This window comes from Tyto alba, unplaced genomic scaffold (assembly GCF_018691265.1).
Source record: "Tyto alba isolate M040663 unplaced genomic scaffold, T.alba_DEE_v4.0 Super-Scaffold_2, whole genome shotgun sequence".
Classification (NCBI taxonomy): domain Eukaryota; kingdom Metazoa; phylum Chordata; class Aves; order Strigiformes; family Tytonidae; genus Tyto; species Tyto alba.
In genome coordinates, this window is record NW_024881282.1 from 32549547 (window position 1) to 32572507 (window position 22961).

At 41.4% G+C, this 22961-nt stretch overlaps 2 protein-coding genes across 8 annotated transcripts in view; one reads left to right on the forward strand and one right to left on the reverse strand.

The window, feature by feature from the left end:
• Positions 1–155: 155 nt before the first annotated feature.
• PVALB (parvalbumin) lies at positions 156–12384 on the reverse strand. Of its 4 annotated transcripts, none has more exons than XM_032996814.2 (5): positions 12266–12384; positions 8431–8498; positions 6293–6425; positions 5791–5900; positions 156–379 (listed from the first exon to the last, which is right to left on the reverse strand). In XM_032996814.2, the coding sequence occupies exons 2-5, from the start codon at positions 8489–8491 to the stop codon at positions 351–353; spliced, it is 333 nt and encodes a 110-aa protein (XP_032852705.1). In that variant the 5' UTR covers positions 8492–8498; positions 12266–12384; the 3' UTR covers positions 156–350. The 4 variants fall into 4 exon arrangements, with proteins under 4 accessions (XP_032852705.1, XP_032852707.1, XP_032852706.1 ...); XM_032996816.2 differs by lacking the exon at positions 12266–12384 and adding an exon at positions 10657–10676; XM_032996815.2 differs by lacking the exon at positions 12266–12384 and adding an exon at positions 8806–8877.
• Positions 6949–22961, forward strand: part of NCF4 (neutrophil cytosolic factor 4) — a 38722-nt gene continuing 22709 nt past the window's right edge. For 3 of the 4 annotated variants that reach the window (XM_032996810.2, XM_032996812.1, XM_032996813.2), the window contains exon 1: positions 9629–9868. The gene's annotated coding sequence lies outside the window, so the exon portion shown is untranslated. Of the gene's footprint in view, positions 6996–9628; positions 9869–22961 lie in introns of those variants that run through there. The other variant, XM_032996811.2, reaches the window with a different exon arrangement.

A 22961-nucleotide genomic window follows, 5' to 3' on the forward strand; every position in this document is an offset into this window, starting at 1 on the left:
TATGCATATTTTATCCCAAATAATTTTAAAAATTTCTTCCCACTTTACACTAGCTATGGATAAAGCATCGGGGATGTCAGCAAAAAAGAGTAAAATTTTCTCTCAGCGTGTGCCAAGCCTACACGAAATAAGAAACAAGTTCTAGTGAGAGAGAATAAAGCCCAGATTGATGTGACCTTTATTATTTTAACAGTGTCTTTCAGCACAATTACAGAGTTGCAGGATTGCAGAGAACAGAGCTGGAGTATAAAATAACATAAATAAATAGAACAGGAGCCAAAGCAGTCAGCAGGAGGTGGTTGGAATTGGGCAGTGAAGGATGGGTGAAGGGTTTGCATTGGTCAAAGCCTTTATGATTCAGCCACCATAGTTGCAAATTCTGGAGAAGGGAAAAATGTTTTTTAAATATTAAAAAAAAGAAAATGTAAAGAAGGAGGAAGCATATTACAATGATTACAGAGTCACTGGTGTAGCAGAAACATCACAATAACAGAAGAACAAAGAAATCCAAGTTAAAGGGAAAGTATGACTTGGGAAATCTTACAGTGAAATGAAAGGATTTTTTGAGGGTAAGGGAGAAATGCTCTACATGCCACAATGTCAAGATTGTCCACCACTATTCATCTCAAGAACTTGATTAGTTCCCTGTTATTCCTTTGTAAATCTCAATGGGGTGAAGGCAGGAACTAGAAATTTGATTTTGCAGTGAGATAAATTTCCTTTATATCAGAGTTTGTCAAAGAGACTCATTAATGAGTCTTTCAGAGTATTCACATCCCTATATTATAAATATATTACATTCAAACTCAATTTTGTACTAGCAAATTGACTGAAAATGACAGATTAAAAAATCAGAAGGCTGACACCAACCTATGTAGCAATCTTGACCGCACTGGTGATAACGAGAAAAATTCCTGTGATTGCAGAGGGCTGGGATTTTACCCTGTGTTTTTATTAGTGTTACATCCATAACATTTACATAAATATATCTATCTGCAGTTTGGGTTTATTTTATGCTTTGGTATATATAATGCCTTTCAGCAGGGTGATAAAGCGTGGAAAAGGCACATTTGTATCCTGGTGAATTGCTGCCTGGCATACTGCTCTCTGAATAGTGTATTACCCAAGGAGGTTATAATTCCTAACTCCATCTAACCTTGGAACAGTTATACGTGAGAATACCTTGCACAGCTGTGCGTGCCTCAGAGCGCTAAAAATGACAGACTGAAGGGAATCCCAAGAAGGGCAACAAAGATGATAAAGGGATTAGAGGGTGTACAGAAAGAGTGGTTTACGGGTTTAACATAATCAGCTGAGAGGAAAATGGCAAATAGGGAGAGGCAGTTATCTGTAAAGGCTCAAGAGAAAATCGTTGAAGTTTGACATAATGAAGAGTACTGTCTTGCAACTAAAAAAGATAGAAGATGAAAATTAGGCATTTTAAAGAACATTTTAATGTTCATTTGAAAAAGGCTAAACTCTAAATAAGTGAAATCTTTACTGACTTGTGTGTGCAAACAGATAGCACTTTTGATGACGTTTCCAAAAAACATGTTGCCAAATGCTGACAAACCAGACTGAAAAATATAAGTGTCAGAAGGTTTAAATTAAATCCAAATTTATCCATCATTTTGAAAGATGTAAATCCATATTAGGATTAGTGAGGCAGATTACTTAACACAAAACACGTATAAATCCTGTACACAGTGGGTACATAAATTGAGAATGTGGCAAACTGAATTTAAGAGATAAAATAAAGTGCTTGTGATAGAAATGCAGACTATTCTGGGCAGAAAAGGAAAAAGGCTATGATTATTAAATCACTGTGTGAATAAATCCTGCAGAGAGAAACATAAACTGCAATGGATGAAACCTTTCCAAAAGGGAAAACTAACTATGCATATTCTATTAGAATGCGTTGTCATATAGCTAAATTAAAGCCTTTTTATAATAATATGTGTCTACAGAATATATTTGGAAAAGGTTATTCAGACTTACAGCCAAATATTTTCTGTAATACACCATCATAGTGATATTATCACTTAATGACAATATATTTCACGGGTACTTTCTGATAGCCAGCAAACCGTAAAATACTCCCTCATTAGTAACTGCTATATGCTTTATACTTTTTCCAGGATTTTCAATATACTTTAAATATTTCAAAGATGTTCCAGTTGAATAATCTTGTAAACTAGTTCACTATTTCTTTTCACATGAAGGTTAGCCCAACCACATGTGGCTTGTGGAGGCAAAGTGTATTCATATATGCAAAACTTCTGAGATAAGACACCGTGTATTAGCTCCTGCCTGTTGGCCCTTCTTGTAAATGTTTATTGCCTCTGACTGGCCTGCTAGTGAGAGAATCCTTGTGATTGACTATATCCTCTTTTCCAGTTGTAATTCTCCTTCCAAATAAAATTAAGTTATATCTTTCTTTACACAAATAATAGTTTTAAATTACAAGGATTTAGACTATTTTGCCATGTAAAATAATTTACTAGCTGCCTTGTGTCAAAGATCTGACTTAAAATGAGAGGATTGTTTCACTGCGTTCAGTATAGTTTGGTAGCATACACCAGCCTAAAGCACACCCTGTAGGATTTTACTGATATGACAGATATAATTACAGAGAACATGTTGTAGGCCGATGATTTCTCTCATCAGATTGTGCTTTTTACATTATCTGTACAATATCAAATCTGTTTAGGAAACTTCATAAGTAATGACTTACAGTAATTTATTTTAGAAGATACAAGAGCACAAAGAGGGTTAAGAAACGAAAGACTTCCAGAAGATTTTTCTCTTTTGCCATGACTTTTCCTTGTGGCAACATCATGACTTATCAGTTGTAATTTTGAATGCTTGATGTCTCATGTTTACAATATTTAAAGAAAATAATTGAAACATTTTAAAATATTTACAGAAGTTGAGCTGTATCAAGGAAAAGATTTTGACTTACTGGGATAAAACTTGTTCTGTCTACAGTGCATGATCTTTGAACATTCTCTATGTACTTTTTCGAGTCTATTAATATCCAGAAACTGAAAGGCATGATGTGCATGTTCAGTGCTAATACACTAAATAGATGAGAAAACCCACTGTGAACAGAAATCTTAATTTTCTTTTCTCGCTCTTTCTTATAAATGTTGTCCTGAAGCTGACAGAGCTGCTTCAGCATCACTTCCCAATCTAATCTGAAAGCAAATGTTTGTAGTTTTATTAGGTAACCTGGCCTTGACCTGCAATTTTTTTGATTCGTCATCTTCAGTGGAAGATGGAGGGTGTTTGACATTGCACAGAAGATGGTCATGTCTTGCATGAACAGGTTGCGAGTTTTCAACTGTTTTAAACTGGCAGATCAGCCACAAACTAAAAATCTTGACCAGACAGGAGGTAAGCTGGTAAAACTATTTATGAGCTGAATGGTCTTGTGGGAATGTTAAAAAGTTTAAACCATGAGAGCTAAGAGAAAGTTTGTAATGTAAGACCTTAACTGGAAGAAGACTGGTTAGGTTGGGATTAATCTTTGTGATGATACGTCTGAGAAATATTGCTCTGTGGTGTTGAAAATCCATGAAGATCAGTTCTTACAACTGCTATGGGCTCCTGAGGGACAGCGTTCAAGGGCCATCTAGTGAATTAACATTAACCCCTGTGAAAGACTGCATGTTTGTGATCATTTAGTGATGTGCAAAGCTGGTTTGAAACAAGGGATAAAAGTAATGCCTCACAATTCAGTTACAGGGAAACAAACAAATGGTTTGCAACAGAAATACAGCATTGCAATACTGAATATGAATGAGCTGTACATTCATGACTTTGTGTCTTATTTACATAGGCAGTTATAATCTGAAATTAGATTTATTAACCAAAGGAAAAGCTGGAAAGTATCTGTCATCCTCATCCTTTGGTCACAGTCCTAGTTGTTAACTTTGCATATATTTCAAGCCTTTCCGGTATAACAATTTGCTGTTTGAGTCAAATTTAAGAAATGGAAGAGAAACCAATAATGCTGTACAGTAGGGATATAGCCAGAAGAAGCAAAAGAAAAAAGCCCTTCGTTTTCTTCTCATTATCAAGTATAAATTCAGAGTAATTCCAGTTGAAAGTTAAGGAAAAGTAGAAGTTGCAGAAGAAAGAGAGAAGGGGAAGAGGTGTTTCATAGTGCTTTATTACAATGTACTGGCTTTCAGGCATTGTTTGAACTTTAAAAAAAAAGTTATGGTCAATCTTAAGTATAAAAGTGAATGCTGTATTCTCTTGTATAAGGCAAAATCATTCTGCAATGGCTCTTTTATACCAATTGATACTGCTTTTGTTTTGCAGCCTTCTGGGAATAACCAAAAAATGTATCTGAAGTGAGGTTGATGGATCAGCTATAAGCTTACTTACCTCCATCAAGTTTTCTTCTGAAAATCTTGCCCACTGATTTTAGTACCACTGCTACTAATTTTAATGGGAATAAGGAGGACCCGTATAATAAAGCATATGACATTTCAAATAATGACACACTCACTGGGTTAAGTACCGCTGCTAAAGTTTAGCGGGAACTTCCCCTAGATGCTTCACAACTGCTCCTGTGCAACTATAATATAATCCTGATCTGAGAAATTAAGAGGCCTTGGTCTACAAACAGGGTCATAGTCACCAATATGCCTGTGTGCTATGAACAGGCAGTTTAGCTAATATATCACCTGACTAATATATCAGTGGCTGATTTTGTGTGTCATTTTTTCAGCTTCTAAATTAGGAGACTATGTTAGTTAACCGTATTTTGCTTTTTATTCCTTTCTTAATTGCCTTTTTTTTTTTTTTTGAGACAATATTTTTTACAAATCAGAGAGATCAGGTAACACAGAGAGATATGAGGTTTTAAATATATTTTTTAGATTTCAACCTATCATATAGCTTATCAATATGTTGAAAATTTAGCAATTGCCTGCTGTCTAGGTGATCTAGTACTCTGGCCACAAACTTCCACTACTATCTCCTGCAATGAGGAAAGATTTAATTCAGAAATGCATCTCTTTGTGCCTCTTCCAGTGTTTCTCAGGGATACGGAAAGAGGAAAAATGAGAAATTTTGTATGAGGGCTAATTTGATTAATCCCCAAAATCCCATATCAAGAGGGGAATAGGAAACAGCAGTAATTTTTTAAGCAATGCTTTGAGAGGAAAAGCTGTTCTGTTCTTGTAGTTCTCATATTTAGTAAAAGGGAGTGACAAGCTTTCTCAGCTGCAAAGACCCACATAAACACTAGAAAAAGTTGGGTAGACAGTTATTGTATAGAAATTCTGTAACAGACTGACTGTACTTTGAATTTTAAGAGCATTGCTTTGCTAAACTGCATTACTTTCGCATTTACTAATCATCAAGTAGAAATGCTGGTACTCTGCCTTTTTTCCTTCTCTTTTCTAAGTTTTATAGTCAAGCCTGGATCTTTAAGCTCTCGATGTCCTGATCCTCACTCCACTGAAATCAACACAAAAATTAAACTAATTGAAGCAGAAGTTGGATCGGTACTCTGTCCTGTGCTGTAGTGTGCCTGAACGCCACCTCAGTTTCTATAAAGTCTTGCCCCCTCTAGTGTCAGCACTCGGCTGCTGTTTCCCCTAAAGCCTGCAAGCAAGGTATATGGCAAATGTAGCAGGACTTGGCATTTCATTAAATCCAAATTGTGCCCTTCAGAAGGTCACAGCCCCCAGTAATTCCTAGATGTCCTCAGTTCTTGTGTGTAAGAGTAATATTAGATTGTTACTGTCAAAGTTTACTCCTCTAATCACATACCATCAGCGCCAATTTTACCATCACCGTCCTTATCTCCAGCAGCCAGAAGAGCCTTCGTTTCTTTGTCTGATAGGTCTCTTCCATCGGGGGCAAAGCCCTTCAGTACAAACCTAAAGAGGTGACATGGAAAAAATTAAAGATTTTTTTTTTCCAGAAGAATTTCACTTTGTGTTTATTTGTACCACTGATTTGTTTGGAATCCAGGGTTGTATCTTCTGTTGTTGACCTTCTTTAACATTCAGCAGCAGTGGTTTACTCTGAAACTGCATTTGACTGAAGAACTATCTGATCACCCATGTCTTTCAGGAATCCTGTGATAAAAGTTACAACTAGCTACCTCCAACACACTTTAAATCATATAACCAGCAAACAGATGATTATTGCACACCAGTACTAGTCAGGAGATTGAATTGCACGCTAATATCTAGTCTTGTCAAAAAAGAAGACAGGAAATCAGACTCTTAATGTGAGGTTATTTGAGAAAGGATGTATCTTTACTTACTTTAATTCTTCCTCTTCGATGAAGCCACTTCGATCTTTATCAAGAATATGGAAAACCTTCTTCACATCTTCTGGGCTCTTCTTTTTCAATCCTACCATCTCGAAAAACTTCTTGTAGTTAAAAGACTCAGCCGCTATAGGAGATGAAAAGCCAGAGAACTGCTTAGAAAAATCATTGAAACGTGTATCCACACATACCCGTGTTTTCCTTCCATACTGCTGCGTGTCCTACCCCGGGAGTCTCGGTCGAGCCCAGCTGTGGCAGGGGCTGGATGTACGCACTGTAATCGTCCACGCTTCACAGACACTCATGGAAATAAAGGGGGAGTGGAGCAGTGTGTCTGTTTTGCAGATGAAGAGCTGAGCTACAGAGGGACAGAGACTTGCCCAAGGTCACACAAGAAATCTGTGATAGAATTGGGAGCTGAAGTCTACCCTGATTGGTCTCATTTCAGTGCCTTAAACCTTTTTTTTTTTTTTTTTTTGCTAAGTTTTACGGCAAACCAGTCATCTAAGAGCAGACTCTCACTATTAGATGGCTGTCACTTGACATTTCCAGCCCTGGAAAAAAAACCAAAACGCTCTTGCTCAACCATGGAGCCTAGCACTGACGAGAAGTGTTTTGGAGCACATGGCTATTACAGTTCTGTTTCGTTTTGCCTGAAGACTTAGTAGAAATCAGTGTTGCATTTCGACTGCTAAAGGTATGTGCAATCGTGATTTGTAAGCTCAGACACTGCAGGGTAGCGCTGTACTGTACGCTGCCTGCAAGACCTTGTGAAGCACGATCGCCGGGGAGAGAAAAAAAAAAAAAAAAAAGAAAGAAAAAAAAAACACAAAAAACCCACAACAACCCAGAGCCCTTGAAATCGGAGCCGAGATAAATGAGTTTACCTGCTCCACTTCTCCTGTCCTTTAACCGCACCCGCTTTTGTCCCACCCACGTAACCTAACGACTGTGGTGTGGGTTAGAAATCAGATACAGTGACCTCCAAAACGTGCTGTGGACTTTTTTTTTTTTTTTTTTTTTTTTTTTTTTCCCCCCATGCATCCTTATTCCCGCCGCAGCTTTTCCTATGACATAAAATTAAGGAGGTTCAGTCTTTCGGGATCTGCTTGACTGAGATCTGTCATTAGTCGCTGCTAATTGCATCTGTGTCGGGACTTGGAGATGGCCCTAGAACAATGGAAGCTAATGAGAAAACCAGCTGCTGGCTCGAGCAGAGCAGTTTGTTGGTCCCTCCGACTCTCCGGCTGCCGAGTTTAGTCGGGCTCAGCGGGGTTTGAGCTTCTGCCTGTTTGGGAAGGTCATTGCCCAGACCCGGGCAGAAAGAGGGGGCTCTCCTGGGGGGGGGTTCTGCCAGCCAGGTAGTTTCGGGAGAGCGGAGGAGGTAACGTGCAGCCCGGAGCAGGATTTCTGGCGTTTCTTTGAAAGACAACCTTAACTACCCGAATCTCTGTAAGCACGAAGAGGGTTTGCTGTCAGTTTAGAGGTGGCGTTGATTTAGAGGGGTAGGGAATACCTGAAACCCGGAGGGGTCTGAGGGGGCAGTACGGACCGCTGCAGCCATTCGTCCTGCAGAAAGCTTCTGCAGTCGAGCAGTGCACCCGCTTGTTCTACTGTTGCCTTCTGCTCCATCCCGAAAAGCAAACCCCACCCGGGGATTCCGCATAGGACGTAAGAAAAGAGAGGTTTCTTAGCTCCTTGAAACGAGGAACAGCAGTTCTGTAATACCTGAAACTGAATTTCGGGGGTGAGTGGGAAGCTGCCGACATCCGCGGCTGATTTCCCTATCCCACAAGAAGATATAATCCACCCTGCTTCGCCGAGGGTTTTGTTCCCTTTGAAAGTAGCCTCTCGGTAAAAGCAAAGTGTGTCCGCGGTTACTGCTTGCCTTCCTTTAAAATAAATATTTCACCTCTTTATGTGCAGGGCAACTTTGCTGAGGATGCAGCTCTGTACTTGATAAACCTGCCAGGCTTTCACTGCACTTCTGAAAATACATCCTCATTTGATAGTTTGTCTAGCCGGATCCTCTAATCTTCCCCAGGCTTAAATAAATGCGCTGCTATCCTAAAATGAAGAGATGAAAGGGGGGAAAAGAAAAAGAAAAAAAAAAAAAAAAAAAAGACACTCACCTGAAAAGGCTCCCACAGCCTTCTTGATATCCTCAGCGCTGAGCACGTCAGTCATAGCCATCCTGCAACTGTTTGAACAGGGAAGCAAGTGCGAAAAGATTAAAAAGTGCTTTTCTCATCATTTCTGCTCATATGACCAAAGCTGCAGTGCTGTGTGGGGATGGCACACCGGGAGCGGCTGGACCCGCGCCAGCTCCGGAGCTCTGCGTGGATAAGTGCCGTGGGCTGTCGCTCCCCAGTTTGCAGAGCGCCAAGGAGTCCACAGACGCGAGGGCTCGGCTAAAGAGAGGGGACGGGGGTGCCTTTGCGGGGACCGGGGTGGGGGAGAACGCGAGTAGGGGGTCGCTCCCTGGGAGGTTGGAGCCTAAGCCTTACTGGAGCGGTGCCAGAGTCTGTCGTGATACCGGCTGGAGAAAGAGTTGTGCCAAGGTCAAGTTCTCGGGTGCGGTGGAAGAGCTAGTGGTGCAGAGCAGAGCCTTCTCCTTTAATAAGTCAGGACAAGCTTTACCAGTTAGATTCGGTGATGAGCGAGGAACTGCAGCATATGCCAAGCTTCGAGCTGCTCTTGAGGTCGGGAAGCAAATGTAACGTAGCTTTTGAACATTTTCCTTATACACTTTAAACGTCTCCCCCCTTCTCCCTTCCCCCTCCCCTTCACACACAGATTCCTTTTAGACCTCGTTTCTTTCGGGCCAGTCCATATTAAGCATCATCCTCGCTGAATTAATTATCACATCCCTGCGAGTCCTACAGATCCCCGTTTGTAATGCACAATATGCTTGCAGGATCTTCCACGGTATGATCTGGTGAAACGACGTGCGAGGTGACAACATGCTCGTGAGGAGCTCCTGTGCGGTGGTGGGCTTCTCGGGCGGGCCCGGGCGCTTCCCGGCATCGTCAAAAAAACAAAACAAAACAAAACAAAACCCCAAAAAACAAAAACCAAAAAACAACAATCCCCCCCCCCAAAAAAAACTAAAAAAAAAAAAAATACAAAACAAAAAAACCCACCAACTCCCAGTTAGGAATCGTAATGTATTTTCTAGCGTTGTTTTTTCTCCAAGAAACGATGCCCATTTTTTTTCACGTGGAACGTGGTGAGTAGTCCAACTCGTTCCCAGATTTTGGGCAGGAGCCATTCGGCTGAGCTAGCCAAGGTGAGGGCCCAGTAGTAGGGCAGATCTCTGCAGGAGGACTGGCATCTCCGCTTCGGGAGAGCCAGGCGGTTGGCAGCGGGATCCCCGCGCTGCCACCGGCGGGTACAGCCCGGTCCCGCTGATGCCATCGCACCCCTCTGTCCCGAACGGGGGGGTCCTGTCACGCAGGAGGCGGCGGCTGCTGCAAAAACTCGGGTGGCTCTGTCAGTAGTGCCTCGGGGCTTTTAAACGGACGACGGGCCCCCAGCTTTTTCTCGGCGGCCCAAGTTCAGCTGTAACGGGTGAGTCATTAGCGTGGCACTGAGCGCAGAAGGACGGAGGAGGAGGTGACATTGGGGGTCTCCCCCCTTTTTTTTTTTTACTTCCCCCCCCCCTTTTCTTTTTTTAAACAGCGACTTTTCATCGTGGGAGGGACTGCCGCTTTCTCTCGTTGGAAATTCCCCCCCCCCCCCCCCCCGCTTCCTTGTATTTCCTGAGATACAAGAGAGGCTGAGTTTTCTCCAAGGACAAACAAGGAGACGGATGGGGGAGCCGAGTCCCTCTCCCCAGGCTGAGCGCATCTTTCCCAGGGAAAGAGGATCGGTGCGCTAGGATGCTGACCCGAGACAAATTGTAGCCCCACGGGATGGCTCCACGCATCGTCCCGCGTGGGTAGTTCTCACTCATCTGCCCCCGCTGTTTCGGAGCTGGGACGTGAAAGGGTACCGTAAAGACGGGTACTCGGGTTACTCGGGTCTCTTGCTTTAGCGGAGTTCGCCTTGGAGAACGGAGTCGAAAAAGCCTCGTGTAGCACATATTAAAACCCAATCGCTTACGCTTAGGTTAAATGGAGACCCATCGATATCCAGCTATCTACAAGAGAAATCAATGCGCCCGATCTCGTGTAATTGGCGTCCCTTTACTTTTCCTTAGCCGGGGGAAGGGAGAGGAGTCCCCTGCTTGTTTCCAGGGCAGATGCCTCTGGCCCGATCCGGCTTTGCCGGCCCCTTCCCTGCTTCGCCGCGTCCAGCCCGCTGCAGCCTGCAAGGGAGCTGGGCCTCAGCCCCCACAACTGCCTTTCTTAACGAACCTTTTGCAAACCCCTTGCTGAGGTTTCCTCGTTCTCGGAGCCACAGAGCCTCCTTTTAGGTCCTTACAAACAGGGACGCCCCCCGACCACCCGTCAGTGAAGATGCTCTCGTTGCGGGTGACTCGGGTTTCGCTGTCACCCCCGCTCTGCTGACAAGGCAGAGCACATTTGGAAGGCTGCCCTTGGAGGTAACTCAAGCCAGTGGCTGGCAGGGGCGATGCTCAGCCGCCGGGCGGGTTAACCGGCCTCGGGGTCGAGCAAACCGGGCGGAGGCGCGTTCCGCGCCCGCGTCCCGGGAACGGGAGCCCGGCATCTCCCTCCGCGTCCCTAACAACGCGCGAACCCCCCCCCCCCCCGTCATCGGATCTGTCAGACCCTTACGGCCCGATCGTGCTGTGAAGGCGAAAAGTGAGAGGCGGCGGAAAAATGAGGCTTCGGATCAGGTGGAGCCGTTTGTCCAGCGAAAATAACATTTCCACACCACCACCCCCGCCAGCTCCCCGGCCCCTGCTCAGAAGTCGAGGGGCCGGAGTGGCCGCGGCCAGAGAAGTGAAAGCGGCGACATACAGGGTTAGGGGGCGAACTGCCGGGGATCTGACACGGAGGGGAGGCTGAGGCCCGTCTCTATTCTCAGCAGCGCATCCGTTTTAAGGACGGCTAGCAAACTTCTAGAAGCTTTTAACCACCAAGCTTTAGTCAAAACTGCTATGGTATTCTAATATAAAAGGCGTTTCACGAATTGGCAGTTTCACACTCGCCCCTTCACCTTTTTCTCATCAGCCCCGAGAGATGAATGACGCGTTTTTCTTTATTTCTGAGATTTTGCCAATTTTCCTGCCCGAACTATTTGTAAAATCCACACCGTGGATTTCCAAGTTGTCTGCACAGAAGCTTTCGTATAGATCAACTCCCCCTTCCACCAGCACCAGAATGATGATATTCTTACTAACTAAGCGATCAAGTAAATTAAGTAGAAATCAACCCGCCCTCGTCAAAAGCAAACAATTCAGGGAGCATTTCGTGAACTGCAAGAAGCCCCCTACACCAAAAGTTGAAGCAGAAAGCCGGGGGTCCTTTGCAAAAAGGGTGACACATTTTCTTTCATCTTCCTAATGACCACACCAAAGAGAGCGACTTCATCCTATCGCTTACGATCGTCTGTGCGTGGAGAGAGATGTCATTTCTGCGACGTGTTTTGGAGGTTTTTTTGCCTTTGTTTCACGACTGAGCATTTCAGTAAATTCTGTTGACAGAGTCCTTGCTTGCCTCCTCGTTCACTTTCTCCCCTCTCCTTCCTTGTTTTGTTATTTCCATTTTCTCACTTTCTCCCCTCCTCCTCTCCTCATTCCCCCTCAATGTGTTCACCCATTTCCTCCTTTTAATGGCCCTTTCTTCTCGCTTGGAGTCTTCTCTGCGGGAAGCCATTCCTCAGCGTTTGGGAGATTTGCACCTCTTTGTCTCTGGGCTTTTGTTTGTGGGAAGGGGGATAGGGTCGGATTGATGGAAGATGTCCTTATCTGCTTTCCTTCGGGAGAAGGTCCTGGGTTCTTGCCGGGAGCGGGCGAATCCACGTTTGCTGTGGAAGTTTGAACATTTTCTTGCTACTTACCTTTTGGATCTCTCCTAAGAGCGCTTGAAAAGGATGTTAGATACGGAGGTGGTCAAAAAGAGGTGGAACTCGGGGTAGGAACCCCACTTATATAATCTCTCTTGCTCTATTTTTGGCAGGTGATACCCACTCCTCGCTGGTATCAGATATTCAGGGATTTTGGTGGCGGTGTCACATTTATCTTTCCCTTAACTAATCAAGTAACACTATTAATAATCTTTGGCGCTCACCTTCCCCTGGCTGTGAAAACTTATTACCTCGGCAAACTGACGGTCCGCCTGAAACTTTATTCAAGAGAAACGGGCGGTATGAATGAGCTATTTGGGGCCGAATAGGTGCTTCATCTCCCATCAGATGGAGGTGGCGCCGGGGAGATCACGATGAATCAGGTTTAGCTCAAGGGATGGGACTCTGCTCAGACGGAAGGGAGTAGAAAGACGCAACCTCCTCATCAGAGTGAGGGAAAGCGAAGACATGCTCAGGAGATTGTCTTTTTCTCTCTTTAGCCCTGGCAGATACTGCCTGAAACAGGAAAGAACAGCCATAAACTGCCTCCTGCACCTAAAGTTGCAACATTCAGCTTTACCTCTTGGCCTCGAAGGAAGGCAGAAATAGTTTTTCCTGCAGGCAACAGCAGACTCAGTTGTGTAAATTTTGATTGCTCATACTTAAAGGGGCATCCAAAATCTCCATTCTGGGCCCCATTGGGGAAAGTGCTGTAGAAGTCTGAAAAATTTAAAACCTGAGCTTTCTTAGGAGAGGCAGGACATTGTAAATGAAGAGATACGATATATACAGTTATTATACACTGACTGTAACCTTTTCAGCATATATATTCTCTTTATGCTGAGTTGCTTATTCCAGGGAAAACCACCTTTGAAGACACCTCTATTTTTACTCTGTCAAGCAATAACAACAACAATAAAAATGCCATTGAGATGTATTTACCATTCTGTAATCCAGCTGAGGACACTTTTCCTGATATTTATTGTTTTTCTGTCAAGCGGAAACATTTTATAAAATACTATGAATCACATTTATCTGGAGTATATTTGTGACAAAAAATATTCTTTTCTGTTTCAGGACTCAAACCCAACAGTTCTTGGGTTAAAAAGCAACCAAGGCTGTTGTGCTAGAACTGAAATTATCTTTTGGGAAAGGCAGGTGGTGCAAAAGTGAGATTTGATTTTTCTAGCTTAATTAATTGATCCTAGAAGGGAGGAAAGATAATTGAGGTATGTATGAGATAAGAATATTTAGAAGTATTTCTCCACGGCCGGTATCATTTTGATGCCACGTTCTGTGATAAATTGGAAATTCTCCGTCAGCTTTAGATAATTTCTAAAGAGGAAGCTTTATTGAATCAAACATGACAAAGGTTAATTCAATCAATTTAGTGTTCTCTCTCTCTCACTTATTTTTATTATGCTTCCTGTAGTGGTTTTTGAATTGTCAGTGTGCTACAGTAGTAGGGGAAGAAATACTACTTTTCAGGTGGCCTTCTTTATTTCTCACCAACACTGTGTCTGTGCCCTAGCTCTGAGCAGGTGAGACTTTGTATTTAATTACAATGTGAGATAGCTGACTCTTGTGGGTCCAAATGTTTCAGCCAACTGGTGTGTTGCCTTTGGAACAGTATGATTCATAGTACGCTGTTTGCTAAATTCAGTGGTGTGGGCTTTGCATTACACGTTCATGTATTATATACTCTTGATGTAGTACCAAGATTAGATTCTGGTTTAGAGATACCAGGATTTTGTGGTTGTTAGCTGCATGCTCTATTTCCATTTGGTGGCTGACAGAATAACTTTTCTCTTTTACCTTTTTCTGGCACCTTAGAGAGGATAAGGGTTGTAGGACTGTCTTTTTGGCTACTGGCATGTGACTTCCATTTCTGTCTGCTCCACTGGAATGACTGCGTTTGTCCACTGGTGCAAGGAGAGCAATTGCAGGGCTAGTCACTGTGATTCCTTTGTATAATTCAGCCATGTGAAAGCAATCCTGAGTAGTGGAAATCCTTTCTTATCCTTTTTGTTAGTTCCTACTAAGGCTTGTTTACAATGAGAGAGCAGATTTATGACCTCATCGGGCATATAGTGAGGTCATTGTTACATGTCAAGTATTTAAGTAATTAAAAGGGGTTTTGTTGCTGGGATTTTTCTTTTTTTTTTTTGTGGTCAGAAGAATACAATGAAAATCTGACACTTCTGGGTTATTTGTACAAATCTGCCTGAAGCTGAAAGAGAGGGAGTGTTGTGGCAACGGGATCCTGAGAGTTCACCTATGTAAAATGATAGAACTTAGGGAGAAAGTTCATGTTACTGCACTCATCAGTTTCAGTAATGTGGCTACACGTTTACTGTCATCTCAATCAGGTATTCAGGAAAAGATTAGGACTGTGATTCCCCTTTAAAATACATATACACTGCAGAGTTAATTGGAACGCTCATCCATTATTGTTTCTTTGTCTCTTTCCCACCACACATAAATAACTGTAATCTGAATAATAAGGTGCTCCAGGTCCCATCAGCCAATGTACCCAAAACTTTTGATGTTATCATCATAAAGCCAGCATAGCACTTTAAAATGGAAGCATGTCCTGCTGCTGTCTCCCACATCTAGTACATGTGTTGTGACACGCAACTTTGGTCTTTAGGGATACCAGTCAGCCATCTTCTACTCATTTTGCATTTATTTTCCTACTTATCTGTTAAAGAAGCCACACAACTTCCTTTATTTGAAAGTATATTCTAAAATCTAGAAGTTTCATTGTTAAGAAATGTTTCTTGGTTACCAGTTAAAATTTATTTTCTGTATTTTTATCTCATCAATATCTCATATAAGCCTCTGGATCGGCCTTCTTTTCCAATGCATATAAGCATATGCCTTTCATTTGATCTTATGAACAGTTATAATATTCTTCAGTCCTCGGGTTAGCCAAGCTATACAGAATTATTTATTTTACACCTTTTCTCATGAATCAGCCTCTCTAGACCTGTAATCATTTTTTCTTACTTGTTTTTGGTATTCCTCTGGTTTTGTTGGCATCTTCTTGGTATTGCTGTGCCCAGCATAACATGGAGTTACTTTGCTGTCTGAGCTTATAGAGTATTCTAAAGTATCTGTTATAGACTCCAACCTGTTATATAAAACAAGAATGACAAATCAGGTTGAATTTGCTGCAGTCCAAGATGTATATACAATTTAGCACCCATCCACATTACATTTAGATTTGGAAAGTATTCACACAACAATTTAAAATATTTAAAATAGTATTTTGTATGCCTGCAGCATACTTTGGTTAAGAACATTTTGAAACATTTTATACTCAACATTCATTATACAGATACTCCTCTATTTTCCTCTAAGGCAAATCTCAGTGCCAGTCTCACCTATGTTTAGAGGCAGGATAGGAATCCTTACAATGTCAGTATTTTCTTTGTTGTTTTCCCTGTGAGTAGTGATATAAGTGTATGTTTCTTCCTCCTGCTCCTGCTATCAAACTTGCCCCTTCTCACAAGTTCTTAGGTATATTGTCCTCTTTCATCTTACTTCTAAAAAAAGGAAGAAATATTATATTGCTATCCTTCCTATCTGAAATCAGATGCCTTGGGTTCTTTGTATAACCCTAATCCATACAATACTGTGATTCAGGATTCCAGAAACTCTGTACCAACTCCACTTCTCTTTTGGAGAAGTAGGAGTAAATACGAGTTTTAATTAATACAATGCAACTAAGAATTTTTGGGAAGATCAAATGTGAATACCCACATTAGAAGTTGTCCAGAATTTTAGGACAAACCTCTCCTGGCAAAAGTGCCACTAAACCTTTCATGTTAGTGAGTACAACTCACAACTCGTAGCTTTTCCAAAAGATATATTTACATAGTAAAGAATGTAGCACCTATTGAATTTAGTCTGCCAAGGTTGTCGTGATTTTGAGAGCTTTTATGTGTTGGAGAGGAGAATGAGCAATTCATGGAAGAGAGATCCACTGAAGGTTACCAAACTCATAGAGGCCACATCCAGCTTGTGAAGTTCCTGAACTAAAGCGGTTGGGATTAAAGACAGGATTATTGGAAAATGTCATAATGTGATTCCCTTGTGCTTACATTCCTCCAAAGGCTTTAGTCTATGTCCAATGTTGGGGACAGGATACTGAGTTAGCAGACCAGAGGAAGTTTATTTTGATCCTGTATGGTGGTTCTTAACTTATTTTCCTCAGTGTAGTTTATAATACCACACACGTGTGAAAAGTGGAAGGATCATGTGGACAGAATGTATATGAAAAATAAATCAGTTAAAAGAATAACTCACAGTACCCATAGGAAAAATAATCTTTTTCTTTGCTAATATAGAACAGGAAACTTCAGTTCATGTTTACTATGACTTCTTGTTTATATGCTGCTCTGGAGTTCATATATGCCCTCTTTAGGCTGCATATGAGCATATTTATTTGGGTATGTATATATATATTTCATATTACTACTCTGCGACTGAAAATGTCAGTTTTGTGTATACTAATTATAATTTCCTTCTGCCAGATGGAGTATACCAGACTGATTCAGGCTTTTTAGGTTCCATTATTTCTTCATAGTCCATGCAATGGACTATTCTTTGGTTAGCCCTAGGTTCAAAGCTTAGTGGTTCCATTTTTACATATGACTCCTCTGCTAACTGTCTCAAAAGCTGGAAATAGCAAATGGCTGCAAGAGATACCCCAGAGGCTAGAAGCAGGTCACTAATAGTCCATGCTACCTGTGGACTTTGGGGACTCCCCAGTTTGTATTGCAAATAGTGTGGAAAATAAAGTGAAATGTCTTGAACACTATCAGACAAAGGAGATAATACAAATGAAAAACAATGATAGGCGTTTCTCTGTAAACCCCTGGTGAGGGTTAGGCTCAGATTACCAAACGACAGAAAAAAAAAACACCCTAGTGCTAAAAGAGTAGGTCTGTATATCATAACACCTCCTAGCAACTCTCAAATGAATACTTACAGCAGGAAAAAAAGCTGTTAATCCCAGTGGGAAACCCTGACCCCAAGGTTAAGAGAATGGAAACAGTTGGTTTTCTTTACAACAGACACTTGTAGGTATCAGACATTTGTCATAATTGACACTCTGGTGGTGTTCACACTGAGATGGATAAACCCATGTAATTATTACCACAGGGGTTATATTCCAGAAAAACTAGCACAGCAGAAAGATGGCTTCATTACTTATTCCCATTTATACTAGGCTGCTGGTAGGAGAGCGGTCAAAGCATTTAGATCAGGGTAAACAGCTTTTGGGAAAATTTGACTTCAGGATAAGCAGTTGGAATCCTGTGGTAACCCAAATTTTGGTAGTTATCCTTTAATGACTCTGTTGGGTTTTTTCTTACACTTTCACAATTTGTTTCAGAGCTGTTAGTGCACAGTGGAAGTCAGAGGTTTGTAAAGGAGTCATATCTTTCTGGGTAAGCAGTGAGTGGGAAGAATTTTATAGCAGTGATACTCAAATGGCAAGTTGGGGCTTTTCCTGCCAGCCTCCCAAATGGAAATTGCTAGCTAAGAAAGTCTATAACTAGCAGCAGAAAAGGAACAGGGTTGTGTCAGCTGTTTATTTATTGTCAATATTTAATTAGAAAACAATTCTTCCATTTATATGATTGGTAAATGAGATATCTTCTCAGGTTTAGGTGATGATTTGGATCCAGCCAAGGAGAATATCAGTAAATAAAGTCATTATACTGTAATACAGTTTCAGTCACCCTAACGAGTTGAACAGTCCCAGTCCAGTTGTTAATAAACAGATACACATAAAACAAATTTATTGGCACTAAAAGAGTATCTCTACGTAGTTCATGGCCTGAATCAGACCCAAACACTGAATTCTCCTGTACTTTATGTTCTTTATCTCTTTAGGTCACCTAAAGGGAGGACTGCAGGAAGGAAATCTCTACTTTTGTTACCTATGCTAAACTTCTTAAGAGAATGAATGTACATTCACTCACTTCTGCTGCATCTGGGATTCCGTCAGATTGAAAAATTGAGTTTATCTTTTGTAACATCCTTATCCTCTGTCTGCTGGAGAGAATTATATTAAAGATTCACTGGCACGTTGCTAATACGGAGAGGGGTGATGAGTGGCATTCCTCAGGCGTTGGTGTTGAGACCAGTGCTGTTTAACATCTTTGTTAGTGTTATGGGCAGGGATTGAGTGCACCCTCAGCAAGTTTGCCGATGACACCAAGCTGCATGGTGCAGTTGATACACTGGAGGGCAGGGATGCCATCCAGAGGGACCTTGACAGGCTCAAGAGGTGGGCCTGTGTGAACCTCATGAAATTCAACAAGGCCACGTGCAAGGTCCTGCACACGGGTCAGGGCAATCCCAAGCATAAATACAGGCTGGGCAAAGAGTGGATTGAGAGCAGCCCTGAGAAGGACTTGTGGGTATTAGTGGGTGGAAAACTGACTATGAGCCAGCAATGTGTGCTTGCAGCCCAGAAAGCCAACCATGGCCCAGGTTGCACCAAGAGAAGTGTGGCCAGCAGGTCGAGGGAGGTGATCCTGCTGTTCTGCTCTGCTTTTGTTAGACACCACCTGGAGTTCTGTGTCCAGCTTTGGGACCCCCAATATAAGGAGGATATAAACCTGCTTGAGCAGGTCCAGAGGATGGCCATGAAGATGATCAGGGGCTGGAGCACCACCCCTATGAGGTCAGGCTGAGAGAGTTGGGGTTGTTCAGCCTGGAGAAGAGAAGGCTCCAGGGAGACCTTATAGCAGCCTTCCAGTACTCAAAGGGAGCCTACAGGAAAGGTGGGGAGGGACTCTTTATCAGGGAATGTACAGATAAGACAAAGATTAATGGTTTTAAACTGAAAGAGAGTAGATATAGATTAGATATATAAAAAAAAAATCTTTACTGTGAGGGTGGTGAGACACTGGCCCAGGGTGCCCAGAGCAGCTGTGGGTGCCCCCTCCCTGGAAGGGTTCAAGGCCAGGTTGGACGGGGCTGGGAGCACCCTGGGCTGGGGGAAGGTGTCCCTGCCTGTGGCAGTGAGGTTGGACCTGGATAACCTTTAAAAGGTCCCTTCCAATCCATACATTCTATGATTCTGTGATAAGAGAAGTATATTTTCCCTGCCATTACCAGTGTGCCACAACTTCTTACATTTCCCTTTTAGATATTCCTTCTGACAATCATCTTATCACCTTATTAATAATCTTATGTATGGGGATTTATTTTTTTTTTCCCTAGGCAATGTGAAAAAAAATATTCCTACAATTTAAAACATTATTTGCAAAAAAATAGTTATATTGGACTAATCAATTTTTTAGACTTACATTACATTTTTTTATATTCTGCATATCTGAACTGATGCTCATTATGGGAATACCTTTTTTTCTTGAATGTTTGTATAGTTTCTCCTTCCTGAAAAGGTTCATAGTGGTGATCTCTTACATAAATCACCTTAGCACAGGGCCTTTTTGTACTCTTCCTTTCAAAACTTTGTGAATATTCCTTGTGTAGGTAAAAGAAATATTGTAATCTAGAAATGGGGATCAATGTAGCACATGGTACAGATCTGAATGATATGCAACAACACTTTTAGCTCATGCTATGGTATTTTGACAGTTATTTGTAAGAGGCAGTAGCTCCAGGCCCTTTGGGTTTTGATCTCAGTGGGACACCAAAGCTGCTGTCTTGAAGAAGAATGAGATATTTCCGTAAAATGATCATTAATATCTTACTCTTGGATGAAGCAGAGACTCATAAGATAGAAGTGATGTCCTGATTGGGAGTACTTTGCCTCTTTGAAATGTATCATCTCTGGTATTTTTCTGCAATTTCTGTTGGCATTTCTAACCTCTAATGTGGGAAAGAACAAACAAGTAACAGGGTATAGTAAAAACCTCACTGATCTCTGAAGTAGTGTACCTCCATGTCTTCCAGCACTATTGGCTGTCTGTTTGGGGATTTGTTTTTCCACCAACACCTTCTCCTGTTAAAGGGCAGACAACGGACACACCAACAAATCAGCTGTTTACGTGAGATCACACAATAAATTGCACATTGCATCCTCTCCTGGGATAATATCCTCCAAAATGCACTGTTCTTTTCTTTTTTGTTGCTCTGGATCTTGGTTGTGAGAAGCATAGGTTGCGACAGCAGTTTCACTTGGGTGGAGCAAAGGGATCATCCCTTTCACAAAGAACATCTGTTTGTTACTTGGCGCTTTATTTGCTACCAGGTCCAAGCTGTATTGCACAGAATATTGTTTCTTTTCAGTTGGGCTTCTATTACTCTTTTTTAATAGAGCTAGATTTTTTCTAATTATTAATATTATTCAAAAGCATGTCTCTTATAATAGTGCTTAAAGCTGTAATCACAAGAGGCAGGGAAGAAGAGTGGCTCTTCCTTCTGCCAGGAGACGGAAAGTTTACTAATGCCCTGTGAGGGAATGACAGATGATTTCTCTCTCGGGTTACACACACTCTAAATCCTCTTCTCTGTTTCTCTCCATCAATGAGGAGACAGATATTACTGTAACATCACAGAACCTGTGTGAGTCCTTTACAGTAAAGGCCCCTTTGTTACTGCTATGAGTAAAAACAAGTGACTTGCTTAGCCTTTCATCCTATTTTTAGAGAGGTTTAAATTTCTGAAGGACATATTTGATTCCCTTACATGGCTTTGGCTAGTTTTCTGTCGACTTTTTTTTTCCCTTTTCTTCTAGTGTGATATGGGAGGATGAAGGTGGGAGAAAGCAAGCGTCTGTTTCTCTGAGCTGTTGTGTTAGAATTTGTTAACCTGACATTTCATGTGTTGTGATGTGCCCAACTCCCTTTCTAGCTGTTTTTAGTAGCCATGGGGATACAGACATCAGAAATCACACTTCTCACACACGCTTTTTTTCCTGAAAAAAAACCTGATGAAAATGATAGACAAATGCTTTTGGAAACAAATCTTTGATGTGTCCTCAGAGTAAATGCTATGAAGTCTCTGGAGAGGAAGTTTTATTTATTTATTTATTTATAAATTTATTTGTTTTGTTTTGTTTGGTTTTTTTTGGTTTTTTTTTTTTTTTTTTTTGCCACTTTACTGTAACCCGGTTTGCAACGATTTCTTTTACATCCAGAGAGTTGTAGTCTGAACTGTGTTGTCTTTTTAGGACCTGAGCCATCTTCCAGTTGTCATTGGGGCTCTTTCTGGTCTTTTAAATGGAGATTTCACCAGTTCCCTCTTCTAGAGCTTTTTATAGAAATTGAAAAGAGATAGGGATCAATTAGTGCCACTGAATAATTACTTTGTAGAGAGAAGACAAATCTGTTAGGAAGGTAATTAACACCATCTATCTATGTGGGTACTGATCACTTGCTAGATATCAGTGTCTTCTGAAAACTTCTGATGGTTTAGATTGCAATTACTGGCCCACACTTAAAAAATCTGTATCTTATGCCATTTCCTCTTAAGCATCCATATTTTTTTAATGTGCTTTTTTCTTTTTTAAGCAAAAGTACATACTGGACTGTCCCTTTTTATGTTTTGTTTTCTGTGGTTGTTTTGGGTGTTTTTTTTGGTGCATCTGTAAGGATATGTAATTCTCCTTCTTCTGACATAGAAGTACAAGTAGAAGTTCACAGTTCACAGTTACATTGTAATCAGAACTAACCAACTATTGATGTTGACATGCAAATTATTTAAGACTGTATATTTTACCACTCACTAAGAGCACAACTCAGAGTAGGAGGGATATCTGTTCTGATAATAACTTGTGAGCCTGAGTGAGAGATGCAAATAAGGGAATGATTGATTGTGTGAAGACAAAAACTGGAAAACAGATACATACATACATACGCACACACACATATATACGTGTATGTGATACATATATCCATGCAGATAAATACCTTTTAATCATGTGTGTCAGCTGGACCATATGTCTAAAGAATGCATGCAGCCTTACACATGCAGTGTGTGTGTACACATACCTTCTCCATATGTAATATACAAACTTGTAGAGGAACGTATCTACCTGTGTGCAAATTTATGCACATGCATGCATGCACACACCTGATATGGAGTTAAATGACAAGTTGTTTCAATAGTTGAGTTCTTGTTCTTATAAAATCAGGCAAATTGTGGTGATCTTGAAAATTGTGTGGAAGCTTTAAGAAACCTGTAGAGAAAGGCATGGTTCTCCTACCTCTTGGTAAGTGGAACAGTTGGAGCTTTCTACTCCATCTCTTCTACCAGAAGTGCATCTGATACACTGTACAAGGATTTCAAAGTTTAATTTAGCTTAACTCTTGGCTGCAATCAACTGCTGATAAATTTAGTTGGGGGATTAGGGAACCTTAAAGACTAATAGTTCCTTAAAAGGAGCCTGAAGATGAGACAGCAAAACAAAGACATCTGCTAAAGTCTCCCTTAGAATGGTAGCACACCATGCAGTTATAGTTTAGATGAATAAATAGGTTGTTTTCAGGTGAGAAGGGTGTAGGTATAGACACTTGGAGAAAGAAAATCAAATGTGTAAGTATTTATGAGAGTTGTTTCTTTTACAAAGTGAAGGAGGATATCCTGATTGGAATCAACAGCATATAGAAGACACCCTTCTCTTGTAGTTCTAGATAGTTTGCTGGCCCATAGAAAGTAGCTATTGTTAACTGCTTTCCCCCATTACATATTTTTTGTAGGCTGT